At 36.3% G+C, this 27,435-nt stretch overlaps 1 protein-coding gene across 1 annotated transcript in view; it reads right to left on the reverse strand.

Moving 5' to 3' along the window:
- Window positions 1-27,435, reverse strand: part of ADAMTS6 (ADAM metallopeptidase with thrombospondin type 1 motif 6) — a 159,621-nt gene that overhangs the window by 115,445 nt on the left and 16,741 nt on the right. The window contains exons 4-6 of the mRNA XM_033086026.2: window positions 22,563-22,780; window positions 21,957-22,040; window positions 21,310-21,455 (exon numbers count right to left, since the gene is read on the reverse strand). Of these exons, the coding sequence (XP_032941917.1) occupies window positions 21,310-21,455; window positions 21,957-22,040; window positions 22,563-22,780 (448 nt within the window). The remainder of the gene's footprint in view (window positions 1-21,309; window positions 21,456-21,956; window positions 22,041-22,562; window positions 22,781-27,435) is intronic.

The following is a 27,435-nucleotide window of genomic DNA, read 5'->3' on the forward strand; positions in this document are numbered from 1 at the left end:
CTAAACAAACAATGAAAGACAAATGAGGAAGGAAAAAAAGAAAAAAAAAAAAAAAAAAAAACAAACACCCCACAAACCAAAAGTCTTTGAACGTGTCAAATGAAATGCCTTCAAATCTGTGTCATAAAACAGAATGAGCAGCGTTGCAATACCGCCATATTTCTAAACCTGGTTCTTATTTCCCTCTGTAACTTGCTAAATTGTCTTACTGTGGAAAGTAGGGAAAAAGTATGAAGAATGTGTGGATATTGTTTTTCAATGACCAGGCTGCACAAAACCAGAAGAATCCAGACTACCCTAATCTACTATACAAAGGGCTAAAAGAAAAAGCACATAGTGTAGAAGGTATAAAAGTACAGCGTCTTTGGCATAAGTACTAAGACTAATGAAGAGATAGTGAAGCCCAGCTCTTGTTCCCACCGGTTCAGGGGACACAGAATCTGTGGCATGGCATGGACAAAGGTACTAACAGTCAAAATTATAAGACTGTAACTTTATATGACCCAAGCACACTGGCAGTAAAATTCAAATTTCAAATTAATTTCGATAACATGCTTGTGAGAAGCATGTATTTAAATATTAAGTACTTAATATTTAAAAGGATTTAAAGGTTATTTGCATTTATGCCTGTAGTGGCACAATCAGATCTTTTAGCAAATAAGAACCTGGTAAGAGATCCTGTTTGGATACAATGAGTGCAGTCTATCAACACAACTTTATATGTGCAAGTTTCACACAGAGAATTTTCACCTTGACATGAACACAACTCTACCAAAATCGTAAGATTAGGTGACTAAATATTCGACAATCAGGCCCTGTTAGGTGCAAGCTGAGTAGTGAAGGGTAGAGTAATGTATGTATGGGGGAGCATAACAAGTATTTTAATACTAACACATACAGCAGTTCACTTAAGCAGCCATAGCAAAGACTGAGACAAGCAAGAATGTAATAGTTAAACAGAAATTTTGTCAGAATATGACAATCGACACCCATGTTCTAATAAGCAGTGGAAGTCAGGATCAATTCCATACTGTATCTAAAAAAAAAGAGAACTCTAAATACAGATGACCTAGGCACCTTGGTGACTCAGAGGGAAGAGTGCCATCTACTGAGGCAATAACTTAATTATAATACAACCAGCAAATCCTATTTTTGTTGTGAAACAGAAAAGGAGTTTCAAAAGCAATGCCTTCCATCTTATACCGAAAATCTAAGCTTTCTCTTTTGAAATATTACCCCAATTTATATGATGGTGGTCCCATGTTCTTAGCAGGCTAGTGTTTTAGCTGAATTGATACTCATACTTAAAATACATCTGAATAGTTTCTAAGGCCTCTATATCTAAATAGCCTAGCATCTTTAGTTTCCAAGTAAAGACTTCACTTTCTGAATATTCTGCCTCACTAAAAAAAAACATATTTGGACACAGAAACATGAAGATACTCAAAGTGACATCTGAAAAAGATCTTCATGCCTTTTTTTTTCCCTTCATATAAGATTCTGGTGTTGAGTATAAATATGTTGGAGGACAAAATAATAAAAAATAAAAACATAAAGAACCAGTTTAAAAAATATTTTTAATTTATTTGACCCTTGGGTTAATAAACTTGTTGATAATCAACCTGAAGCATACTTTTCAGCAAAACTAATTACTTCTAGAAACATATGCAGTAGTCAAAGAAAAGTGCATAATCTCTTAGTGTATTCCGTTTCTCACTCTTTGCCAAGTATAGCAAAATATTGTTTGTGTACAGATTTCAAATTCTTTAACTTAGACTGTGTAATGCAAGTGGTTAGTTTTGGATGTTAGTGAACCAATTCCTCCTGTGCTTTATGTATTTGCTAAGTATACAATACACACCTGAAATCTGGTCAGTGAAAGGTACTAGAAATGGAACACAAACTGCACTGTCAAAGTATAGGACATAGGTATATCTTAAATTTTGTTCTCCAACAGAGCATAGTAAAACAATAGCAAACTGTCTTACTAGGACCCCTGCCAAACTTAAAATCTGCATGAAGACTATTACAATACTTGTATAATGTTCAACTACCACTTTTTCACCTCCCTCATTTCATTTTTCAAATAGCTCGCCTCAATTGTGTTTTACTATCTTAATGGGAAAACACATTCAAATGCATACAGATGGTAATTTACTCAAGTATAATAAACCACAGCTTTATGATGGCTATTCCAAAAAAATTCAAAAAATTTCATCTGTGGAAAGTAAAACTTCAGAAATCTGACCATGTTTCTAAATTTTCCTTTAAAAAGCTGTATTTGAAATATGAAGCAATCATGAGTTGGCATTCTTGGATTTAACCTCACCAAATGTAACAGGAAATTGCTTGGTAACTATTTGGAAAAAAATAGATGCATGGAGTAGCAGATCATCAAGATTTTGGGTTGAGAGCAACTATAAAAATATGTCTCATGTACTGTTCAGGGAGTGTATAGTACAGAAAAACAAGAATTTCTCAGCTTGATTTCAGCATATAAAACTGACATAATTCCTAACAACGATATATGCTGTGACGTATTAAGGGCAAAGTGACAGTTGAAAAAGTGTAAGATATTTTAGGGAATTACATAAATTATGTTACTTACCAACAAACAGAGCTCTTCAAGATACTTTATCCAAATGCACATTTTTCATAAAAATACTACTACCAGTATGACTACTGAATTCATTTTTTGCCCTAATATTGACAGGCAACCATTCTCTTTCTGGTTTGTACTGATTTGGTATGATTTCCTATGCTCCACACACTCCAACAATTTTCCCCAATTTTCAAATCAAGGTTGTGAAGACTTAGGATGTAGAAAGCAGGATGGGAGAACATGTTGCATCAACGTAAATTCTGATGAACAGTAGATACCAGTAGTAATTTTGCTTCCTTCTCATAATGCTGTCAATACACATCATCTTTGCTCTAGAAGACTTCAGCACTTCGTTTCTGGAGACTGTTTCTGGGATCCAGGGCAATAGAAACTGTGTATCTCTGAGCCATTGATCACTCCCCTCTAGATATGATCATCCAACCAATTCCTTATCCATTGAACAGTATACCCTTCAAATCCATCTCTCTCCAATTTAGTGAGAAGGATGTTGTAAGGGACTATGTAAGGGTCCAGATAAATTACATCTGTAGCTCTTATCCACTCATGTAGTCACTCCATTGTGAAAGGGCAATACACTGGTCAACGGGGACCTTTTTCTACTCACCAGGTACTTCACCTGACTGGCACAACTGGCCAACTCTCTCAGGACTCTGAGGAGCATGTCATCAAGTCCTATAGATTTATGTACGTTCAGTTTCTTCAGCTGGTCACGAACTTGCATTTTATTTACAGTGGGAAGCACATTGCTACCCCAGTCCTTGTTTTGCGATATATGACAGACGTGGAAATATTTTTCAGCAGAGCTACCACAGCAAGCATGGTAGAACAAGTTCTGAAATGTACGGCAAGATCTTCTTTAGCAGACCACTATCCATTTGGTAATTTTATCCAAATTACTGTTATTCCAGATCTTTCAGCTATAAAGGCAAGTAGCAGTAAAGAAATTTGTTTGGTTTTAGTAAGTTTAGTCATATATAAGTGAAATTTTTCACACCAATTAAGCAAAAGACATTACAACAAATGCATAGCTAAGAGGAGGGAGGTTTGCCCTTTTGGAAGAGAAAATGGCCTGTCTCAACCTAGGGCAATTAAAAGGAAAGGAGACAGACTGCTATTAATGAGTGGGGAAGGTCTTAGACATGTAGGTTAGGCCAATGACAAGCACAAATAGAGGCTAGGTGAAGAATGAATTGAGTAGCCCTGAGAAGCATTTGGGGGTGCTGTGGACATGACCCAGCCTTGGCACTCCCAGCCCAGAAAGCCAAACGTGTGCTGGGCTGCACCCAGAGCAGTGTGGGCAGCAGGGCAGGGAGGGGATTCTGCCCCTCTACTCTGCTCTGCTGAGACCCCACCTGCAGTGCTGCACCAGCTCTGGGGTCCCAGCACAGGGATGACATGGACCTGCTGGGGAGAGTCCAGAGGAGGGACACCAAGGTGATCAGAGGGATGGAACACCTCTCCTGGAGGACAGTATGAGAGAAAAAAAGGCTTTGGGAGTACCTTACTGCAACCCTCCAGTAATAATGGGAGTTCACAAGAAAGCTGGAGAGAGAATTTTACAAGAGCTTGTTGTGATAGGAGAAGGGGTAATGTATGAAATTGCATCAAATGTATGAGATAGTCATGACCTTTTCTCATTTTTGTCTTTATAATCCCCTTTATTCACAATACTGCACTAAACTGCCATTTACACATATATATATATGTATCTTTGATGTTGTGTTACCATACACAAATTTTTTCTTTATTATACTCTTCTCTTTAATTTTTATTCTGTTTTTAATATAGCATCTTACACGGCAGTTTACCCAGAAGTATTCGACAGAATACATAAATTCCAGAACCAAAGTATTTTATCATGAGCTAGAAGAAACTACACACACTGAAACAGTAAAGCTGAAAGACAACTTGGGGAAACAGCTCCACTTACACTGATTACCCAAGTGTTTTGTCTCTGAGAATACACACTGAAAATTTCCATCATATGCTTGTCATTTACAAAAATCAAATATATTTATCAGTGTCTCTAAAATGCAAAATTCATGCACTCTTATGAAGGAGGTTCAAACACTGAGGACTGTACATTATCTTACTTAATATAAAAAAATTTTTCCTCTGAGGCTCTGAACAAACTTCACAGACTGCCTATTTCCAACTCTGTGGAATCAAGGGACACCAGGATTTCCAAAGTTGAAGACAGTGATCTAACAACAGAAAGGTTGAAATTCCTTAATGAAATACCCTATGGAAATGAAAATAATTTTAAATCAGAAAAATTTGTCCCAGTTGAACGTGACTTCTCACTGCCAAATCTTCCACAAGACTACAGAGTAGCACAGGAACTAAACTCTTAGCCAAAGGACCTTGATGAACCCTTCAGTTTTGAGAGTTTTTATTATGTACCTATTGTCTCTAGACCTTAAAAAAAGTTTCCAGAGTACACATTTATTTTACACTGCTATGGGTATATGATTCCAAACAACTGTTTAACAATAGAGCAATTCTACTCCTACAGATGAGGTGATTTTAGAAACAGGACACTAAAATACATCTGTATCACCAGTCCCACAAAACACTGCTCCAGACTACCTCACAGAAAATACTTTTATACAGCTGCATCAGGCACTTGGGGAACAAGTGATTTAAGATTTGTATGCGAGAAGACTCTCTTAAACACACAATGAGGGAGGAAAGGATACATCTGAATCTCTAGCATGGGGGAAGAGCTTATGGTATAATACTAGCAAGATACAAGTAGGTCAGTAATAATGACCTCTAACAAAAGAAGGCACAGTGAAATATCATCACTGAAACAGCAGAAATAATTTTGCAGGCTTAAATCAAATATCATTAACATTTTTATTCTCTTTCCTCATTCGACGGAAGTCATATAACTTGAACTCAAGTCACAACATCAGCATGGCAGAGGAAAAAACCCATGAAGTCGGGACAAATGTGTTTTTAAAAATAACACTATGACATCGTAAAAGAAGTCCTAAGTATTACATTTTGTTTAAAGAGTGACACTCTGGTGATTCAGGCTGAGGAATCTGCGAGGTTTTGTTGCCTTTGAAGTGTGGAAGGAAAAAGTGATTTTGGTGTCACTCCCCACACATGGACACACACAAAATGTTCTTTTGTTCCTGCCCCTCCCTTCGTTACACTAAATCTAGTTGTTATCACCTATAAGCAAGAAGAAAGTACTCTGCCCTCTAAACGGCCTAAATCCTTCAATATGATATATCACATAGAGTTAGTTTTTAGATATATATAGTTGTGCAGAGCCAAGTTATTATTTAAGGCACTTGGCACAAGTATTAGAGTTTAGATCAAAACACAGGACTGCAGCCATAGTAAATACTCTTCCTGATAACTCACTAATAGAAACCCTTAAAGAGAAGTTCAATTTATAGAGGTCAAAAGGATGATAGAATTATGTTTTATAATTATATAATTATATATTATTCTGGTGGCAGAAAGGCATTTTGGATGAGGCTGAGGAAGATTAAAATCTTCTTTTACAGCCAAAGCAGCCATACTGCATCTGTGTGTCTCTAACAGTTGAATGTTTTAATATATTTTTGATTCTTCTAATGGTCAAAACAATTGCAATTTATCCATTACAGATAAACAGATGTATCAAATTTATTGCAATAAAACTGCTGCATGTAACAAATAATGATTTTTCTCCAACTAGAATGCACTGTGCTACCACAAAAAAATCATACTGTGGTATAAATATTATTAAAGGAATTTTTAATCTTCAGGTAAGAAAATACATACTGAAAATAAATATCTCTCCTCTCTCTGAAAGAAAGCAAGTTCACCACTACACCCTTCCACACTAAAATACTTTATCTATTCAGTACTTGCCTGACAAAGTTTCAAGTAAAAGCTTCCATAAACTATTAAGATAAGCATATTTCAGTTTGAAGGGGTGTACAGTGATAATCTAGTTCAAAACAGAGAAAAAAATAGAGAAAAACAGAATAAATAGATAAGGTACAGAAAGAATTCTAGTTAAAATTAAAGAATACTTTCACCAGCTATGATGAAAGTAAATGAGAAAAGAGAGTGGCAAAGGTGACAAAAAAATTCTTTGATTTTTAGCTAGTTAAGACTGGTCTTTGCAGATTACTTACCTTGTATACAAAAGCAAGTACAGCATACTTCACTAATTACTCTGAAGATACAAATCAGGTTTGCAAAATCAAAATCATTTTTAATCATGGTTTAAGGGTTAGGTCCACAAACCAGAGAGCAAGAGAAACAATTCTCACATAAACCAGAATGAGAAAGTTACTAATGCAATATGTGCTGAAAAATGAGTGATTGTTGGGTCAACTTGGCAAATCAAATAATAAGAAACACCCTCATGGCAGTTTGAGTTGACAAGGGTTGCCTGCACTAGGTCTAATATTTTCTTTTGTTAATTACCACATTGTTAGAATTTACCATCCAAACTATGTATGAAAATAAGTTTTAAAATAAAACATACCCTACTTCTTTTAGTATTTGTTCCACTTACATAAGACCTCAAGTTTATTCTTAATATGCAAAACCTAAAAAGCTTCTTGAGCGTGAAAGAACTTTTCATATAAAGTAGTATTTCCTATTTGTAATAGTTGAAACTGATTGTGACCGGTGTTCCAAATATAGCTCAACAGCATTTATAACTTAAATCCACTTCTCTCTTGATATAAAATAATTACAAAATGCAACAGAACAAAAGTACATGAAACATTCAGTACAAAGTATCTATGCACAATTCTGCCAAACCATCAAATACTAGAATACCCATCACTATTGAGAAACACTTTGACTCAAGAAACCATTCTAAATTGCTCGAATATAACTGTTGCCTCTTAATAAAGTGATCATTCATTAAAGAAGATACATGTGCATATGTTTTTAAATAATAAATTCAAATTGTTGATTAAATGTATTAGCTTGGGGTATTATTACTACATGTGTCAATGGTGGTAAGCCTTGGCAATGCACATACAACTTTGAGCTGTCTCCATAGTGTTCACAGAACCTCAGACCTTACAAATTACCTGGCTCCAACACCCCTGCTATCACCAGGAACACCTTCCACTGGACCAGATGCTCAAAGCCTTGAACACTTTCAGGTATAAGGCATTCACAGCTTTGCTGAGGAACACGTAGCAGTGCCTCACTACCCACACAGTGAAAAACTTCTTTCTAAAAACTAATCTAAATCATAGAATCATAAAATACCATGAGTTGAAGGACCTATAAGGATCATTGAGACCAACTTCAGGCTCTGCACAGGACTTGGGCACATCACACCATGTGCCCAAGAGCACTTCCTGAACTCTGGCAGACGTGATGCTGTGACTACTTCTCTGGGGAGCCTATTCCAGTGCCCAACCACTCTCTGGGTGAAGAAACCTTTTCTAATACCCAGTCTAAACCTTCTCTTTAATGCCAATTTTCAGGCCCTGTCACTAATCATTAGAGAGAAGAAATCAGTATCAGCCCCTCTCTTTAGCCCTGTGAGGAAGCTGTAGACCATGATGAGTGTCCTCTCAGTCTTCTCCCGACCAATTGACCTCAGCTGCTTCTCATATGGCTTTTCCTCTATATCCTTCACCATCTTTGTAGCATTCCTTTAGATTCTCTCTAATAGTTTCTTACCTTTCTTATACTGTAGCACCTGAAAGTGCACCCAGTACTCGAGGTGAGGCTGCCCCAGTGCAGAGCAGAGATAGACAACCCCCGCCCTTGCTTGCCTGGCTGGCGATGCTGTGCCTGATGTCCCCAGGACACAGCTGGCCCTGCTGGCTGCCAGGGCACTCATTCCTGTACCTACCCTCTTTCAGTTTGGAGAATCTCAGAATAATCAAGGCTGAAAGAGATCTTCAAGATCAGCTGTTCAACCACCAACCCAGCTCAACCACTGTCACCTCTAAACTATATCCCTAAGTGTTGCACTGATAACACTTTCAGAAATGGTGACTCTAACTACCTCCCTGGGCAACTTATCCTAACACTTATTCCACACCCATGGTGAAAAAAATATTGTCTAATAAAAAATAATATCTAATCTGAACCTTCTCTGGCACAATTTGAGACCACTTCCTCTTGTCCTTTTACTTGTGATTGGCAGAAGAGATTGGCCCCCATCCCATTACAACCTCCTTTCATGAAGTTGTAGAAGGCCATGAGGTCCCCCTGAGCCTTGTCTTCTCCAAACTAAACAGCTCCAGATCCCTCAGCCTAATGGTGCTCCAGCCCTGTGATTTCCTTTGTGGCCTTCCTCTGGACCTAATCCAAATGGTACACATCCTTCTTATGCTGGGGGTCCCAGAGCTGGACACAGGATTGCAGGTGGGGTCTCATGAGATAGAGGGGGAGAATCACATCCTTGCCTTGCCTCCTTTGGATGTAGCCCAGGAAAAAATTGACTTTCTGGGCTTCAAATGCACATAGACAGGTTATGTCCAGCTTCTCATCTGCTGATCCCCCCAAGACCCCTTTAGCATGGCTGCTCTCAATCCATTCTCCATTCAGCCTGTATCCATGTTTGGGATGACCCCTGACCCACGTGTAGGATCTTATACTTTTTTTGTTGACCCCATGAGGTTTGCACTGGCCCAGCTCTCAAGCCTGTCCAGGTCCCTCTGGATCCCATCCCTTTCCTCCAGTGTGCTGACTGCCCCAACAGCCTGCTGATGTCAGTGAACTTGCTGAGGGTGCCCTTGATCCCACTGTCCATGTTGTCAACAGAGAAGGTAAAATGTGCCAGTCCCAGTATTGACCCCTGAGGAATGCCACTTGTCACTGAACTCCACATATTTACAGAGCTGTTCTGGTCATCTCTTTGAGGGCAACCACCCAGACAATTCCCTATCCACTGGGTAGTCCATCCATCAAATCCATCTCTCCCCAGTTTAGTGGTGAGGATGCCATGTGGGACAATATCAAATGCTTTACAGAAGTCCAAGTAGATGACATCACTCACTCTTCCCTTATCCTTCAAAACAATAACTCAGTCGAGTATAACACAAGGCCACCAAATTGGTCTGGCACAATTTGCCCTTGGTGAAGTCATGCTGGCGGTCACGAATGACCTCCTTATTTTAAATGTACCCCAGCATAGTTTCCAGGAGCATTCGATCAATGATCTTGCTGAGCCCAGAGGTGAGACTGACTAGCCTGTAGTTCTCCAGAGAGGCTTTTTTTTCCTTTTTTAAAAATGGGAGTTATGTTTTCCCTTTTCAGTCACTGGGAACTTCCCTGGACTGTCTTGGTTTCAAAAAAACAATGAACAGTGGCTTCCACCAGTTCCCTCAGGACAGCTGGATAGATCCCAGTAGGTCCCATGGACTCATGAACTTCAGGTTCCTTAGATGGTCTCAAATCTGATCTTTAGCTACAACCAGTGATTGTACATTCTTCCAGTTCCTGCCTTTGCCTTCTGCAATTCAGGCAGTGTGGCTGGAGGATTTGTCAGTGAAGACAGAAAAAAAGTCATTTTCTACTTTGGCCTTCTCCATAGTCCCAGGTAACCAAGTCTCCTGCTTCCTCCTGGAGAGGACCCACATTTTCCCTAGTCTTCCTTTTATCATTGACATACTGAGAGAAATTTCTCTTGTTGCCCTTGACAGCCCTCAGCAAGCTTAATTCTATCAGAGCTTTAGCTTTCCGAATCTGACCCCTGCCCGCTCACACAATCTCTCTGTATTCCTCCCAGGCTACTTTTCCGTGCTTCCATCTTCAGCTGGCTTATGTTTTTGTGTCTGAATTTGTCCAGAAACTCCTTGCTCATCTTTGAAGGCCTCCTGGCACTTCTGCCTGACTTCCTCTTTGCTAGGATGCATCGCTTCTGACCTAGAGGAGATAAGCCTTGAATATTAATCAGATTTCTTGGGCCTCTCTTCCCTGTGCACGTCTTTATCACACAGTACTCTACCACTGTGTTGTCCCTTCAACAGCTCTCTGAATGGCTGAAGTTGCCATGAAGACCAGTGCTTGGGAACATAAGGCTGCTTCTGTCTGTCTATAGAGGGACTCATCCACTTGGTCTTCCTGTTCAGACCCTCTTTATAAATGTCATCTGCCCTCCTTTTAATCCTAATCTGTAACCTCATAGATGGCTTTCCTTCGATCATCAGGCAGAGCTCCGTGCACTCCAACTGGTCACTGACATAGAAGGCAACACCCTCCGCTTGTCTCCTCTGTCTTTTTTAAATGGCCTATCTCTCCATTCCAACACTCAATCATAGCAGTCATCCCACAACATCTTTTTGACACGGATAATACCATAGCCCTGCAGGCATGCGCAGGTTTCCATTTTGTTTATTCATCATGCTACATGCATTAGCACAGAGGCACTCAAAATGAGTCCTTGATGAAGGATGAAGCCAGCTTACTGGTTTGAGCAGCTGGAATTCATTTGTGCTGTTCTTCATGTGTTCTCCTGCTGACCTCTGGTCTGTTTCCAAGCTCTGGGCATCTCTTGCTGGCCCTGGGATCAAACTGGTAGGAGTGGAATGAATTGAGTTTTGTTTCCTCCAGCAATTTTCACCTAAAGCTCTCTTCACCAGCTCTCTTCTTGGCAGGTCTGTGACTGAAGATGCTCTCTGACACATAGACCTCATCAGTCCACAGGAGACGAGATGTCATGGATTGCTTCAATATAGATTGGAAATACATATAGTGTATTTTATATATACATATAGTATATACATACAGTGTATATTAATAGTCTAAATTAGGAGTATCTAGAATTTTGCATTAAGTGCATGTTTGGATGTTTAGTGAACGACTAGTAAGAATGACATTTGATTATGCAGTATTAGAAAAGATCTTTTTCTTCACAGTGTTCATAATATTGCTATTTCTGGTCTGTATTAAATGGATAAGAAGATATAGCTAGGAAAAGCTAAATCAGAAGTTCAGAGATTTACAAGTCTAGAAATAAGTAAGAATTAAAGTATAAAATCCCTCTAGAAATTGTGGAGTATATTCCCACTCAGAATACTCCCACTACCACGATTTCACCTACTCATAATAGGTCAATGAGGCAACAGTAAAAGAGAACAGGAAAAAAAGTAATGGTAGGAGAAACTGCAATATAGTGTATGAAAGAGTAAATCTACACAAGACTTGCTAGACATTAAATGTGTTTACAATTGCACATTTAATTCTTTACAGTTTGCCAGACCACTGGTCTTTCACAGGCTGTGACAAAATAAATGGTTTGACCAGAATTTCAGTTATTTCTCTGTGTCATCTCCATATTTTCCAGAGTTAACTTTATATAACAAAAACTGTATAATGTGTCTTACACCTACTTCATACATTAATGACCGTAAAACATGTATCTTTAGAAAAGCAGAAATGCAAGTTAAGGAAGTAACTGGGAATGCATATTCACATATACAGTAATTTCACGCTTATAAGGCACACCCTTTGACTAAAATTTTGCTCCGAACCCAGAAGTGTGCCTTATATCCCAGAGTGCCTTACATATGGACAAAGTTCGGAAATTTGCCAACCTGGAAGTGAGAGCCCGCAGCAGCCCCCAAAGCCGAGCCGAGGCCCATCCAGCCCCGAGTGGGGCCGGGGCTGCTCCCCAACGGGAGCAGCGAGAGGGGCCACTCCCCAGCAGCAGTGACGAGCAGGGCTAGGGCCAAGCCAGTAAACCCCGCAATCATGCGTTTCTGTTACTAATTCGTTACTTTGTTGCGTGCAGATCCTTGCTGGGGGCGGGGGGGAGGGATGTGCGCCTTATAGGTCAGTGCGCCTTATATATGGACAAAGTTTGGAAATTTTCCGACACCCAGAAGTGCACCTTATACTCCGGTGCGCCTTATAGTCATGAAATTACCGTAATTGGGAATGCAACACAGGCAGTAATTGAATTGTGAATATACCATATGTAAATGAATGTGGTTTCTTATTTTCTCTATCAAATTTCTCATTTATTAAAATATTTGTATTTAAGTTGAAAACAAAAGAGTTTGACTTTATATGAGTTTAAAGAAAAAATTTATCTCTTGTTTAGCAAATCTGATTTCAAATATTAGCTTCAGTACCAACTAGCCCTGCATATGTGGTTAGTCCAGCATAGCAATTACAAAATATTGAAGTATGGGATTTTAACTGTAGATCTTTACTTCCACCATCTACTTCTGTCGGAATTTTAATAGCTATTGAAGTTATTTTTCATCATATATGATGAAAGTAAAACAGAAGAGTTAAAACTGCAGACATTAAGTACAATTTATTTCTTTACTTGAGACGATTTTGCAATATCCTCTGCTTCTGCTTATTCACACCTGGTCTTTGACTAGAAAATTCCCAGACACTTCCCTTGAAGTGTCACTTCTTTGCTGTAAATTCACTGAGAACAAGCAAGCAGGGAGGAAGAAAATAACTGAAAGTAGTTCTAATCACTTTGGAAAGTACACTTAACACATTGAATATACTTCAAAATTAATTAGGAAATTTATAAAAGCCATGAATTTAATACAGAAATGTGTAACTCTTCAGAGAAAATACCATACCTAATTTTAGAAAGGTTGAGACAGTCATGAACATTACTTCATTATTCCACTGCATTTTTCAGAAAGTTTTAAGCAGCATGGAACTGATAGTGCTCAGTTCAGGTTTTACTCCACTATTTGCATAATTAAAATGAAATAGCCAAAAGCTCAAATTGAAATCTTACCTAGATCCTACTGAAATAATGGGCATGCTGCAACTGACCTCAAAACAAAGAATTATGCCCTTCATTAGAAAGACTGGTGTAAATTATGCGAAACTAGAGAATAGTGAATATTAAAATTAAATAGATATGATGTTGCTACTAAAAGAATTAATTTACAACCAGTTTCCTAATTAAAACCACATTTTAATGTACTCTTATACATAACCAATCTAGTAAAAGGTAGCTGTAAAGTTGAACTGAATAGTCCAGACTCATTTAAAATGTGAAGAAAACATGAAGTTGTAGTACATATATATATTCATGTGCAGCAAGAGACAGAATTTATGCAACAGATCACAAACAAAATCCGATATTGATGAAAATCCAGAGAATAAACTGGCCTAGTATGTTTTTCTGGATTGGTAAGAATGAGAAAAAAAAATACTCACTGGCAAATGCATTATTCTGCCAGTCATTGTAGGTTATGAAAATAATAACATTCCTAATAGAATGGAAAAACATAGAAAGTAAGTATTCTACTTAGACTACTAAGAAAACTTAAAAATGAGAAATTTTCAAAGAAGTGCATGTACTTTACTAAAAACAAAACGAAAAAAGCAAAATAAACAATTTAAACTGCTAGAAAGCCCTTTGTCAGATATCTGGCCAAGCAGTAACTGAGTGTTCTAGCAGATATTCCAAACTATTACCACCAAACATTTCCTGGAAAAACTATAATTTGAATAGTTTTATGACCCTTTGTGCAACTCAGAAGGTGACTGCCTGGAGAAAAAAAGGGGGTTGGGGAAAGAGCATAAAAAGTATTTTTCGCTGTTTTTTTTTTCCTTTCCGTAGATAGTCTAGTGTTCAAATGGAAGAATTTATTTCTAAACTACAGAAGACATCAACATATACCATTACTATCAACAGCATATGTACTTTGATATTATTCTGATACATTTAATTACCAAAAGTTTCATTGCTCATCCTATGTGCTGGTAGATATTCTCAAGTTTTCTAATTCAGAAAATTGCCAGGTCTGCAACCAGTTCCCCTCAGTGAGCACATCTTAAGATAAATTTGTGTGATTACGCCCAAAATTTCTGTCTCTCCTATTTCAGTTGATATAGGAGTACATTATTTTTATTCAGTACCATTTATTTTTTAATCAATCTAACAATGACCAGAAAGAAGTTTAAAAGTAAAGAGCTTTCAGACTTCAAGTCACGGTATTAAAATCTAAGCTTAACTCCATGACATTGGTCACTCTTCTGGATTTGCTAAATAAATAAAGCACATTTTGAACACATTTTGTCCATCTGGAATGGATTAGGCAAAACTCTGGGTACCCCTTATACCTTTTCCATCTTTTCACCCTCACAGACTAAAATTTTATAAACTAAATTAGTATATGCATCTTGTAAGTAACCAGCTGTACACTGAGTCAACTAATGGCATCAGAAATTAAACACAACAGCCATTTTATTAATTAGAAAACATTCCACTCACACCTTGTACTTGTTAATTAGCTGCAAATAACCTGCTGGTTGACATTTGCCATGCAATAAGCAGTTTTTCAGATTCACATTCTAGCTACTTTATTGCTCCACATGAGTTCTTTCAAATCCCACAGAGTCTATTTGATTCCCTTCAGCTACAAAATCTAGCAAAAAAGTTTAAAGATATAATTTACCATAATCTACCCCTCAAAAAAATCCAACCAACCAACCAAAGAGCACTCACAAAAAAATTCTCAGCCAAGAGTGAACACCTGAACAATATTTCCAAAGTTTTTCGGCTAACATGAGGTGGGGGAATAAAAAAACCCACCCACCACAGTTTATAACTCTCACAGAAAGGGGAATTACATAATATACATAAGGGATTTTATTAATTTCCAACTACTTCCTACTTTCTTCTATTGCCTGTTTTATTACTGATTTCTGTCATGTCACAGCCTACAGACTCTCACCTCTCAAAAAGACAAAAAATGAGTAACAGAGAATTCTTCACTGAGATCTTTGAATAGGTTTCCCCTCCCACAGAATGCACAGTACTTGCAATCTTGGAACATGGCTCTAGACCCAGGTTTATCTAAAGTGAATCATCTACACACAGATCATATATTTCTGTAATGGCTCACTGTTGTTGTGCTACATGTCTCAGTCATAATTTCTTTTTTATCAGTCTTAGGGTCATCATTCTAAAGAATATGACTTAGCAGAGATAGCAAAGACCCTCAGCATGTTTTTGACACAGAAGTAAGAATATAAAAGCTATGACACTGGTGCCATATCTAGCAACATGACTGATTCAAGTGGTCAAAAGCAGATCTCTAACAAGGAGTGTAAGGAATACGCCCTGTATAGAAACCTTGGAATAAACATTCATATGTGAAACACCATAACTCTAAGATCCCTTCGATTCCCTGAAAACAAAGGTAAGTGGGAATTTAGTGCTATTATTTGGAAAGCTGGCCCCTTACATTTTATATATCTGCAGAGACAGACACATATCCTTCTCCTTCAATCTTACACATGTGGTCACAAGAAAACTAAGTCAATGGACACTGTCATGATTTTTGTACAAAAATTAAGTAAGAAAACACAGTCTCCTCTCAGGGGCCTAAATTCATCTCAAGGAACTCTAGTAGAACAAGCTAAAACACCACACAAAAAACAAGGGTGAAAACCACTCAATGGATTTCAGAGTCAAGTAAGTAAGAAGCAACACACAGAATTACTGCTTGAAATTTGAGCTCTTCTTACTAACAGAGAAACTAGCCACAGGATGAAGATCTGAGACAAGGCTTCACGAGAACAGAAATGCTTTGGATCTATAGACTTACTGGACAAAGCTAGGAAATTGTGCTCACAGAGCTGGATAAGAGTGCCTTGTACAAAAGAGGAATCTTGCAACAACTTAAGAATCCTGGAAAAACAGTTGAAAATGTCTCAGACAAGAAGCATAACAATCTTGGACCTGGAGGAGTAAAGGAATGTGCTGAGTCCTGGTTGGTTGGCCTTACCTTGCTACCAAATGCCTTAACTATTACAGAACCTGATGGGGGAATGCTACTATTACAGAATAAAAATACATTATTAATCCATAGGCAACTGACATGCAAAAGGGCAAGAGTATCCATTAAGCAGATTTCCTTTTAGGACTGCTATCTGGACAATGCAACTACAAAACCATCCCTGGCAGCCAAAAACTCTTCATGTCATTAAAGAATTAAAGGCATGATTGTGGTCAGCTCTACACAGGTATGCAAAATGAAACAAGAAATGTTTTGTTCCTTTTGAGTATCTACAGCAATGTCAGAAACATTTCTGTTCTTAGATGATGAACCGCAAGAATTACAGGAGTCTAGAACTGCTGTTATTTAAATATACTTTCTGTGCCCTAAGAAAAACTGACAGCACTGGTCTGCACATTGGATGTATCTCAAATAAAAGTGTCCCTTTACCCATAAGGGCACATGAATGAGGAAGCAATTGACTGAAGCATTGTGAAATTAATTTTATGCATATACAATAAACACAAACCAGTTCTCCTTCAAAGACTCGAAAAATCCACCATGTAACAATGCTAACACCTCCCATATGGGCTTCAATAGTGTTGCTAGAGAAATGCTGCATACTAATACTGGTGTTAATGCTAAAGCAGCCATATCACACTGCTTAGCAATACACCTACTTGTTACAACTATAGTGGTACCCAGCAAAAATACAAGTGTCTATTAAGAGAGCTCATTCACTGTCTCACAATATTAACATATACAAACCCACTTAAGACCCATAAAGATAGGAAAAAAAATCCCATATGTAATACAGGGCAATTTTACTCTTATCAGTGCCACCTGAAAGTTGAGGTGTATTTTTTGGGAAGTTTAAAACAATTGCATCTCACAGACCAGATTCTGTCCCTTTATAGCACCTCGACTTCCCCCTGAAACCTTCCTTTCTATGCCCAGTCTGGTATGCTTTTTTACTTGATCTACTAACACCAGGAGGCAAAGTGATCTTCCATATCAACAGCAAAACACTATTTGCTGCAATGTTTAAAGACTCAGCCTTTGGATAAACAACTATTTAGTACCTGGACAAATCAAACTAACCCTCTTGAGCTATACAGAAATGTAGCACTAGAGAACACTTCCAGTATAAAGGAAAAACAAAAGGCATTTTAAAACATTTTGTACCTTCTCAATCCTCATACAAAGTGTAACCTAGAATCCAACCTTCTGGCCCTTACTATTCTGTACAGGTGCACAGGAAAACGAGTAGTTCTGTTCATAATGTACAGTTAAAGATGTTCTTAAGCCTACTTCATGATATTTTAGATCAAGAGAAGGAAACAACTGATTGAAACGGAAGGGGAGCTTGGTTTAAAAATATAAATAAAAATAAAATAATAGCTGTACACCGGCTTTTAAAATTAATTATCTGAAAAGCTGACATTGTGCTAAAAAGCATGGTTATCACATAATGATGCAGGAATACAGGAACCAAATGCAAGAGCTCTTTTTTAATCAAAGAATTTGAGATTAGACATCCATACAAGTTTTTCTCCATTTTTATTATTTCATAGTATAAAATAATTTTAAGGTTTCACTAGGTTTATCTAAAATCTTCACAAAAATGGTGACATCGTCTTAACAGCATTACACCAATAATCAACCTCATAGTTCAAGTCTGTCTGCTTAATATTTAAAATTCACCTGTTTCCAAGAACCCAACTTGGACAATTTCAGGATAAAACATTGAAGTCTGAGATTTAAATATATTATCTTACAGGACAAAAAATGTAGGTGATACACAATATAAGGTCTTACTTAGGCCAGTCTCTGGCCTGTGTATTTTTAACTAGCAAACAAGAAGCGTTCTGCAATTCCCTCCCCAGTCAGCAGACTGCAGGGTGGCTGCAGGACCATGACCAGGCACACCAAACACAGGCAGGCTCTTGTCCAAAGACTGGTGGCTTAGTAGGCATGGCAACGCCTCCATGGGACTTTAGAGACCAGTTTGACGTACCTCCACCCCAGCGAAGCTACCTGGCTTTAACATACAGCTTGTTTAGGACACAAATCTGTCTGCATTGGTCAAGCAGACATCCCTAAAGAACGTGCAGCCTTAATACTGTTTTTCCCAGATCAGACCATGCCATCTTTAAAAGCAATAGAAGGGATAGCACAGAAAAGCTTAAGTGCTGTCTTCATTTACACGGTTGAAGATAATGATTCGTTTTCTTAAAGCTTTTTCCCCACATTTCAGATAAAGACTGTTGTAGTTGCAAACTTAAATGCTTAGCTAGGACTTGGTAATATTTTCAAATACATCAAATTACTTACTGAAAAATCTGGTTTTAATCAACACAAAACTATTCATAATGCTGAACTGAAACTTTCCTACTTTCCATAAAATAGAAGTACAAACAATGAGCAAAAATTGATTCCAGTGTCAAAGTCAATAAAAATGTAATTACTGCGTACAAAGCAGAGCAGCATCCGTGGGACAGATTCAGGAAACTGCTTTCAAAATACTATTGGAGTGGCTAAAAATGTTTGGTAGTATAGGCTCAAATTCCTTTGTATAGACATGGTTATTAAAGACCTCTCCAGCACATTATGAGTTTAAAGAACCATAGCTATATCCTTCTCTTTCACATATAATGCCTTATGTCTGGTTCATCAAATGAAAGAAAAACAGAAGGAAAACAAGTATATCAATATTTCAGTAATTCATTTAGCATTATTGAAGTTAGTGGATTTCCATGTTTATATGAATATAATTTTCTCTTTATTCATTCCAGCCCAAAAAACCCAATCTCCCTATCTATTCTTCATAAGCTGATTCATTTTATTATAAACAGCCAAGATAGCTAGCAGTTTCAGTAAAAGTTTGATTTATCCACTCAAATTGATTAGTGCAGCCCTTGTGATTATTTTTAAGGAATTACAATTATTATATAAATAAATTACTAGAAGTATTTTATTGTGAAAGCTTATATAACTCAACTTTATAAAGGTAGGTATTATTAGGCTACAGACACAAGACTGAGGCACTCTGTTGATTTAAAATACAGGTATATTCTTAGAGGTGTAAACTTCTTGGAAGAAAACTAGGAAGGTATCAAATTCTTACATCCCTTTTAAAAGGCAGCATTCAGGTGCTACATACTTAGATAACTATAGTCCCCATAATGAAGAATAAAAAATAATCCTCAGTATTTATTGGTTTTTGATGAAAAAATGTAATTTTGAATAGGTATTACTTATGTTCTCTCAAAACTTGCTCCTTTTACAGTTAGAGGCCTGCAAGTTAACACTGGCTTAAGCTTTTGTCTGGAAACACAGAACTATTCAGAACTATACCAGGAACATCCCACTGGAACATCCAAGCACATCAGGGAAGCCAGTAGAGAATATAAGTAATACAACACATTAAAGCACAGCTGCGAAAGAAAACTGTGATTTGTAGTGCCAGAAAAACACCAACAAAGTGTCAGGTTACAAAGCAATAGCAGTAAAAATACAGAGTAGCCAATACAATTTATATATATTGAGGAGCTTCAACTGACACAATTATACCACCCATGGATTACACTTTTTCACTTGTCTAAACTATACCAATTAGTTTCATATGTAGCAAAACTGTAAACACAAATTCTGCTTCAAAAAACCTAGCGAAGGAATTACTTATATGCTCAAAATTGATCATAAACAAAAGATTTTGTGAAAAATTAAGACCTTAGAATGAAACTATTTTATTTTCTATTTAATTCAACTTATTTGTATTAGAGCTAATCTTTTTTTTACACTTCTTGAAATCTAAAAACTGAGTCACACTAGCATTTTATCACTGATTTTTACTATGTAGTAGTTAAGATCATACATAACAATTGTATCTGAAATATTAATACAAAATACATGCAAGTGATTTACTAGCTTCTATTTCCTCTCAAAAATAGGAAGATGTGTTCATTATGCAAAACAAAACCAAGGAAAAACACCACTGTTTGGAGGGAAAAAAAATAAAGCAACTTCCAAAAATTTTATGCAAAATCAAACAAAAGATGCATTATTTTAATCACTATTTCAATTTTTCTGCAGTGAATGCAATTATTCCAAAATAGGTTACATGCAGAGCAGTACAGAATTTGTCCTGGAAAGCAGAAATCATAATAAAAAATCCTAATCCAAATTAGAGCTGCTGCACTTGCTGCTACTTAATAACTAACTAACTATATAAACATAAATAAATAAATAAATAAATAAATAAATAAATAAATAAATAAATAGTGTCCTTAAACAACAGTGAGACTTATCTCAGTACAGCTGCCTACCCCAAACTACAAAGGGATGGACATGAATGCTTTTACAAGGATCACAAGATTACAGTGCAGATTATGTTGAATTTATCACAGTAACAATGAAATAGAAGCAAACAAATGGGCACATATGCAAGCTTTGAAACTACCAATTAAAATTGTCAGTTCTCATCTTAATTAAGCATAATAAATCAAACCAGCTACAAAGCAGTGTCTCATATTGCTGGAATCTGCAGGAACTTGTTTTTAGAGAAATACTACTACAGCAGTTGAAGTTCTGTCTTAAAATTCTTACAAAAATACTTTACATGGTTAACAAAACATTTTCATTCTGTTTTGTTCTCTGCAATCTTATGAATTCTTTCCAATTATTAAAGTTTAAAACGTTCAATAGGATCCATCTTTTCTACTGTAATACTTTGTATTGGCAATTATGAAGTGAAAATAACAGCAGAAGCAAGTGATTTGCAGATCTTACTTTTCCAAATTCTTAATCTTTAATCTTAATCAAACTTTAATAATTTGATATATTTAAGACAAGCCATCTATTAAGCCTCCTCCTTTTAAGGCTGCCTACCAAACATATTACTTTGCAACTAGTCTAGACATATATATGCTAAGAACAAGAAAGCTACAAGAAATAAAATAAACACAATACTTATAATGACCATACCTAGTAATAAGAACCGCATTATCATGGTGGGCAATCCCATTTTCTGGAATGGTGTTTCCATCACTTTGGTGGGAGAGAATGGATTTCTGCCACTTACAGAAGCTATCGAGGGACTTGTCTGCATGGTGGTTTATCTCCAAGTTTGGCTGCAATACAACATGCATACCAGAAATGTTCCAAACAAATTACTAAGGATTACTAAGGTCAGTTGTTAAGCCTTTTGAAAACTAAAATGGGACTATAATTAGAAGCAGTGGTTTCTAGGAATAAAATCTTCTTGTCATATTTTATTTCTGTAAAATGTGACCCCAAGTTCAGCTGTGTATTACTGAACCACTATTCTTTCTGCTCCAACTTTAACAATAATTTTGTCAATACAGAAAAAAAAATCAAAATACAGATCTAAAAATAAAACTGACATTCCCGAAGGTGTAATAATAGTCACCTGAAGTAAGAATACATATCTTTGAGATGATAGGCGAGGAATAATCCTTTGAACTGCTTCATCTTGATTAAAGTAGTGAAAAATTACATTATATGTTTTGTACTCAGAGGCAGCCACTTCAAGTTATAATTAAATAACTCTATATTATACAATAATGTAATTTGTATTTCACAGGTACAAAGCTTAGCACAACAGCTCTTACCTGATCTTCAGTGAGGACAATCAAACGTGTCACTATAATATTCACAACGTTTCCTAGACTGGAATCACGATAAAGTTTGGCAACCTGACCTCCAGAAAATAAGAAAAGGCACAAAGTCAGACAAGAAACACTACCTGCTTCCTAAATGGCTAAAAATTAACCCAAAATCCTCATGTAGTTCAATAATAATAATCCATATCATTGTCACCTAAATACAAGTTAATTTTTGACCAAAAAAATGACCATTCATTAAAAAAACCCCTTTTGAGTCACACTTTTCAATTGTAATTTTTATACCTTGTTTCATAATTTACCCAGCACAATGAGCATTTAGAGTGTCGACATAAGTAGAATATAACTAATCTGAATGCAATCATTTGAATTCAAATTTAAAGACCACAATTTAAGTGATCACAGCATACTTCTTGACAGAAAAAGTACTGCATTTTTTCCAAAATGCTAAGATTTTCAGTATTTAAACTACTCATTCCTGCAAGCTAGTAGATATATTAAAGCATTATTCATGGCAATAAAAAGCACTTGACAGGTCTATTATCATTTCAGTACACACTTATTGATATGAACACAGAGAAGGATGAAACTTACAATATTCATTACACTCAAAATGTAGTGTTCAATGTCTTTGCGACCATGGTATCCCACCATCATTTTGTCTGCTACTACCAGCGTTTCCACAAACCGTTCAAGGCTCACAGATCTCTTCTGTCGACTATGACTACTTAATGTGCCATTGACTGGAAGTGAAGCCGGAAAAGCAGATGCATCATTCATCCACCAAGGTTTGCCGCTTCTTGTGAGGTCTTCTAGGAACCAAAACAATTAAATACTTGAGAGGGAGTCACCAGTAAAACTCATTCAAATGCAGGTGGTTTATGTTGAGATCACCATCTTCATCTTTCTAACAAAGAGGTCTTTCTTGAGGCGAAGAAAAATTATTTATTTTCTAAATTATTTTTAAATAACTTGTATAATGAAAAGTCAGCTTTGGGCTCCATTAATCTCAATTCTCCTTAAATTTTCATTAGGATGATAAATCAACAATCTTCTCTTAATAAATCTGATCGCGCACATCTATGTTACTAGAAAAGATTAGTTACAATTAACCACAAGAACACATTAGAATTTTAAGAATAAGAATATGACAGCTGTAACATCTGGGAAAAAAATACTAGAAACCAAAAATTCAAAATTAACGTAAAAGTTATAAAAATTTACGAAGGAAGTAAACATGTTCAAAAGTTTTTTATCTCCTGCAAAAGTCTGCAATTTTCAGGTAATTACGCCAACATGTGTAAAATGAATCAATTTTCTCTTCAGAAAGTTATCAGATTATATTTTATCTACCTTGTGAATTAGCTTTAATAGAACATTTAAAATGGCCTGATGTAGGATAATTGCTGTACTTATTTCAACACAAATTTCAGTTCAAATATGTTGATTTTTGTTTTTCTTTCAGGTAAAAATATAGAAAAATATTTCTTGTGTACAAGAGATAAATTATTAAGAATCCAAAGAGCTGTAATTATTGGAAAAACAAACATTACAAGATGATGTTGAATTCTAATTCCTGTCCTCAGGCCAAAATCAAATCCATCCTTCCCTACAAAGGAAGGTAAGGATGGATTCGATTTTTGGGCTTTTTAGTGTGTATCACATATCCCTTTTCCACAAGAGCCAATACAGATCTCAAGCTAAAGTTTAGCAAAGTATATTGTTTGTCTGGTTTTATCTAAGCAGGATTTCAAAATATCTAAGTTATTCTTGGTATTTCCAGATGAGCACAAGGACATTAATAAATACTGTATAGCTGTCTGAACAGGACTGTTCAAGTGAGAAATTTCTGGGATGCATCATTACTTTTACTAAAACAAGGTCAGCTAAGGATGTAGAGAAGAGTAGCTCCCATTAAAAAAACAATGCTTTATGCAAGTCAGCTAATCACATTGATTTCAAAGAAAAAAACTACACCACAAAGAATGTATGTAGGTCAAAACCAGGAATACAAAGTTTCAACAGTCTCACTGTTGCAGTGCTCCATAATTTTTGAGGCTACAGTATTGGCTCTAAAAGGCGCATATTGTAGAAAAGTCAAAAAATTTAAATAAACCTGGTAGTTATAAAAACACCAGTAACAAAATTGTCCTCATTCTGCAATGGGTATAATCCATTCTAAAAAAAACCTGTACAGAGTATAATCCAAAGCTTGGTTTGGATTCTATAATGACTACCAAAATTTCTCCTGTTTTTCACCTCTATAGGACAAAATTTAAAGATGCTTGAATTGTTCAAAGATTTTCATCTCACTTTAACAGTATCTTAGGAATGTCTGCAATTTTCTCTGACAGCTACTGTACTAAATTTTCTAAAAATTCATTCTTTTTCAAATAACAAATGCTGATAGTTTCTGATGCTCTTGGAGTGCTAGAAAGGCAGTACTGCTTCCACATTAATTCATTAATTCCCTTAAAATTCAAATTATTCTAAACATTTAAAAACTTGTGATTTCAAGCATAAAACTTTTAGAGGAGAAAAGATTATTTTGAAGTAAGTTTCATACTGTCTTTCACACAAAGCTCTCAGAAGACTCCACAAGAACAACCATTACTCATTTTCTTATGAGAAGCTTAGGCTTCAGCTGATCTCAAAGTAATGACAAAGCTGCAAAAAGTCCTTGTGCCCCAGGATGTATCAATATTTATGCTACTTTTCCCTAAAAAAACCACTAAATAATGGTGACTAAATTATTTAAATGCTAAAATATATCAATAAATAAATTTATTTAATGAAAATAGTTATGTGGTAACTTACATCATTCTTTCACCATATTAATAAATTATAAAAGAAAAAATGAAATTCCATTAATATTGAACATAGTTATAAAGGAGTAAAAAAAAGGCAAAAATAAAAAGGAAAAATAAAGAAAAAAAAAAACCAACATGGAAAACTACTTTAATTGACCCCAAAATAATCATTGTAAAAGTGTGAAATTGATACTGGGTGGTGGTCAAGGCAGAGAGAAAGAGGTACAAATAGAAAAATATCTCAAAATTCAATATCAAACTTATTATGTTACCTGATGACATTTTTACAAAGGGAAACATTGAGCTAATTTTTTCTAAATATTTTAGCACCAGTATTTCATGCACCTTGCAAGCTTTTATTTTGATTTAGAATATACCAACTGTGAAGTCTGACAAGAGTGGCATCACTACATATAAATCAAAAAATAGTAGAGATATTCAGAAATAAACTGCCACTCCGCAGCTTTCATATGTCGGGTTTTTTGTTTCTCAATCCTATCCAAATATAGCATTTTGCAAGATAATCCAGTGGTCTCAAATCCCATTGAAGTAATAGGAATTTGGCAGTGGAAAATTTCTTATCAAGGTCTTAGCGATTTGAGCTGTATTTAATTAAACATAATTAATTAGTGACAATACATACATGAAACACAAATTCAACATTTTATATTTTGAATGTTTTAGGTTAAAATGCTTAAAATTTAATTTAAATAAGTGAAATCTATCCTGTGCTCTCATCTGATTCTCCATGCCTCTCCAATTCTCCTCTTCTATTAGCTACCATAATTCTACCCTTTATGAAGTAGCCCATCACCTAATCATTTCAGTCAATTTTGATCAAACTTTCACCAAATTCTGTACTCTGCTTTCTATTCTATTATTGTAATTTTTCTCAGAAAGGTCAGAAACTACACCTTCCTTGGCTCTGTCAACACTTCAAAATAATGACCATTTCCCTGATGGAGAACAGGTACAAAATAAACTAGGTTACAGTAGGGGAAACTTGACAAACAATGAATAGTGGCACAGTTACTCAAGCAGATTCCTCCCTCATATAACACTAGGAAAACTGTTCTGAAGGTAAAGTTAAAATCAGTCTCCAGACAAAATAAATCATATACTACCAAAAGGTAGTTACAGCCTTGTTACAATTGCATTTTTAAACACAAAATTGAATCGTTCAAAACTTCCAAAACCAGTCAAATCTCCTAAACATCACTGAATACCTGGCTTTAATACTTGGGCGTGAAAGCTGCAAAACTGAAAATTAATACTTAACTTCATATTTTAGCTTTTTTTTCCCCAAGTATTTCAGGATGTTTTGTATGCCATTTCCCTTTAAGATAAAGCTGCAACAGTGTTCAGAAAATGAATCTAAAAGGCTTTAGTACCCATGAGGGTAAAACAGAATGTCATCTGGAAAACCAAGACCTGGCAGTCTTGGCAGAGAGTACAGTAATTTCACGATTATAAGCCGCACTGAGCATAAGCCGCACTTCTGGGTTTCAGCAACTTTTCATTCTTTGTCCATACATAAGCTGCACCTGATTATAAGCCGCACATTACAATACAGAGTGTGCTAAAAGCTATCTATTCTATCACCATCTGTCGAGGGTGGGGGCAGTGATCCTTATCTCAATGGCAGATATTCTGTTAATGGGGCATCCATTGAAACCAGGCGGGGCATTGTTCTTTATCTTTTCACAACCCATCCTTCCTCCAGCAAGACATTTTCTGCTAATGGCCATTGAGTCCCACTGTGTGACTGATAAAATTACTGCATCCCACTGGAAGTTGCTCCAGCCTGGGGGAAGAGTCCAACATTTCTTACCAAGATAAAAACACAGGTTTTGGGACACTAAGGGAGCCGCTTTCTCCACTGGACTCCAGAGGAAAACTGGATTTCTCCACATCACCACTGGACCTCCAGAGGGAAACTGCACCTTCTGCAGGAGCACTGCTTCAACTGAACCACATCTGTCACTGCAGGAGGATGCAGCCACCATTTAATGGGACTGCTACCAACACCCTGCCTGACGGGGTATCAGGTTGTACTCTGACTTTGTCAGGGTTTGGAGTTTGTTTCTTTGTAGTACTGTATTTCTATTTTAATTTCCCTAGAAAAGAACTGTTATTCCTAATTCCCATATTTTTGCCTGAAAGCCTCTTGATTTCAAAATTATAATAATTTGGAGGGAGGGTTGGAGGGTTTACATTCTCCATTTCTAAGAGAAGTTCCTGCCTTTCTCAACAGACACCTGTCCCCCAAACTAAAACAGCAACTTTTCGTTCTTTGTCCATATATAAGCCGCACCTGATTATAAGCCGCACTTTGGGTTCAGACCAAAATTTTAGTCAAAATGGTGCGGCTTATAATTGTGAAATTACTGTAAATTTTTTTAGACATTTTAATGGAGTGGAAATAGTATACAGAACAATAGGAAAAGGAGAAACTGAGATGAATGAGCATCATAATAATCTCAGGCTTGTAAAAAGCAGTGCTTTAGTACTTCAATAATTAAGAACTTTGGGCTATGAAAGCTCAGGGAGTGCACAGGAGCTTCCAAAACAAAGGCACCATAAATTATACAAAGTAATAAATGCTAAATATTATACTATATTTTACAAAAAAATGCATGCAAGATGTATAGCTCTAA

Source organism: Catharus ustulatus, chromosome Z (genome assembly GCF_009819885.2).
Source record: "Catharus ustulatus isolate bCatUst1 chromosome Z, bCatUst1.pri.v2, whole genome shotgun sequence".
In the NCBI taxonomy this organism is placed as follows: Eukaryota; Metazoa; Chordata; class Aves; order Passeriformes; family Turdidae; genus Catharus; species Catharus ustulatus.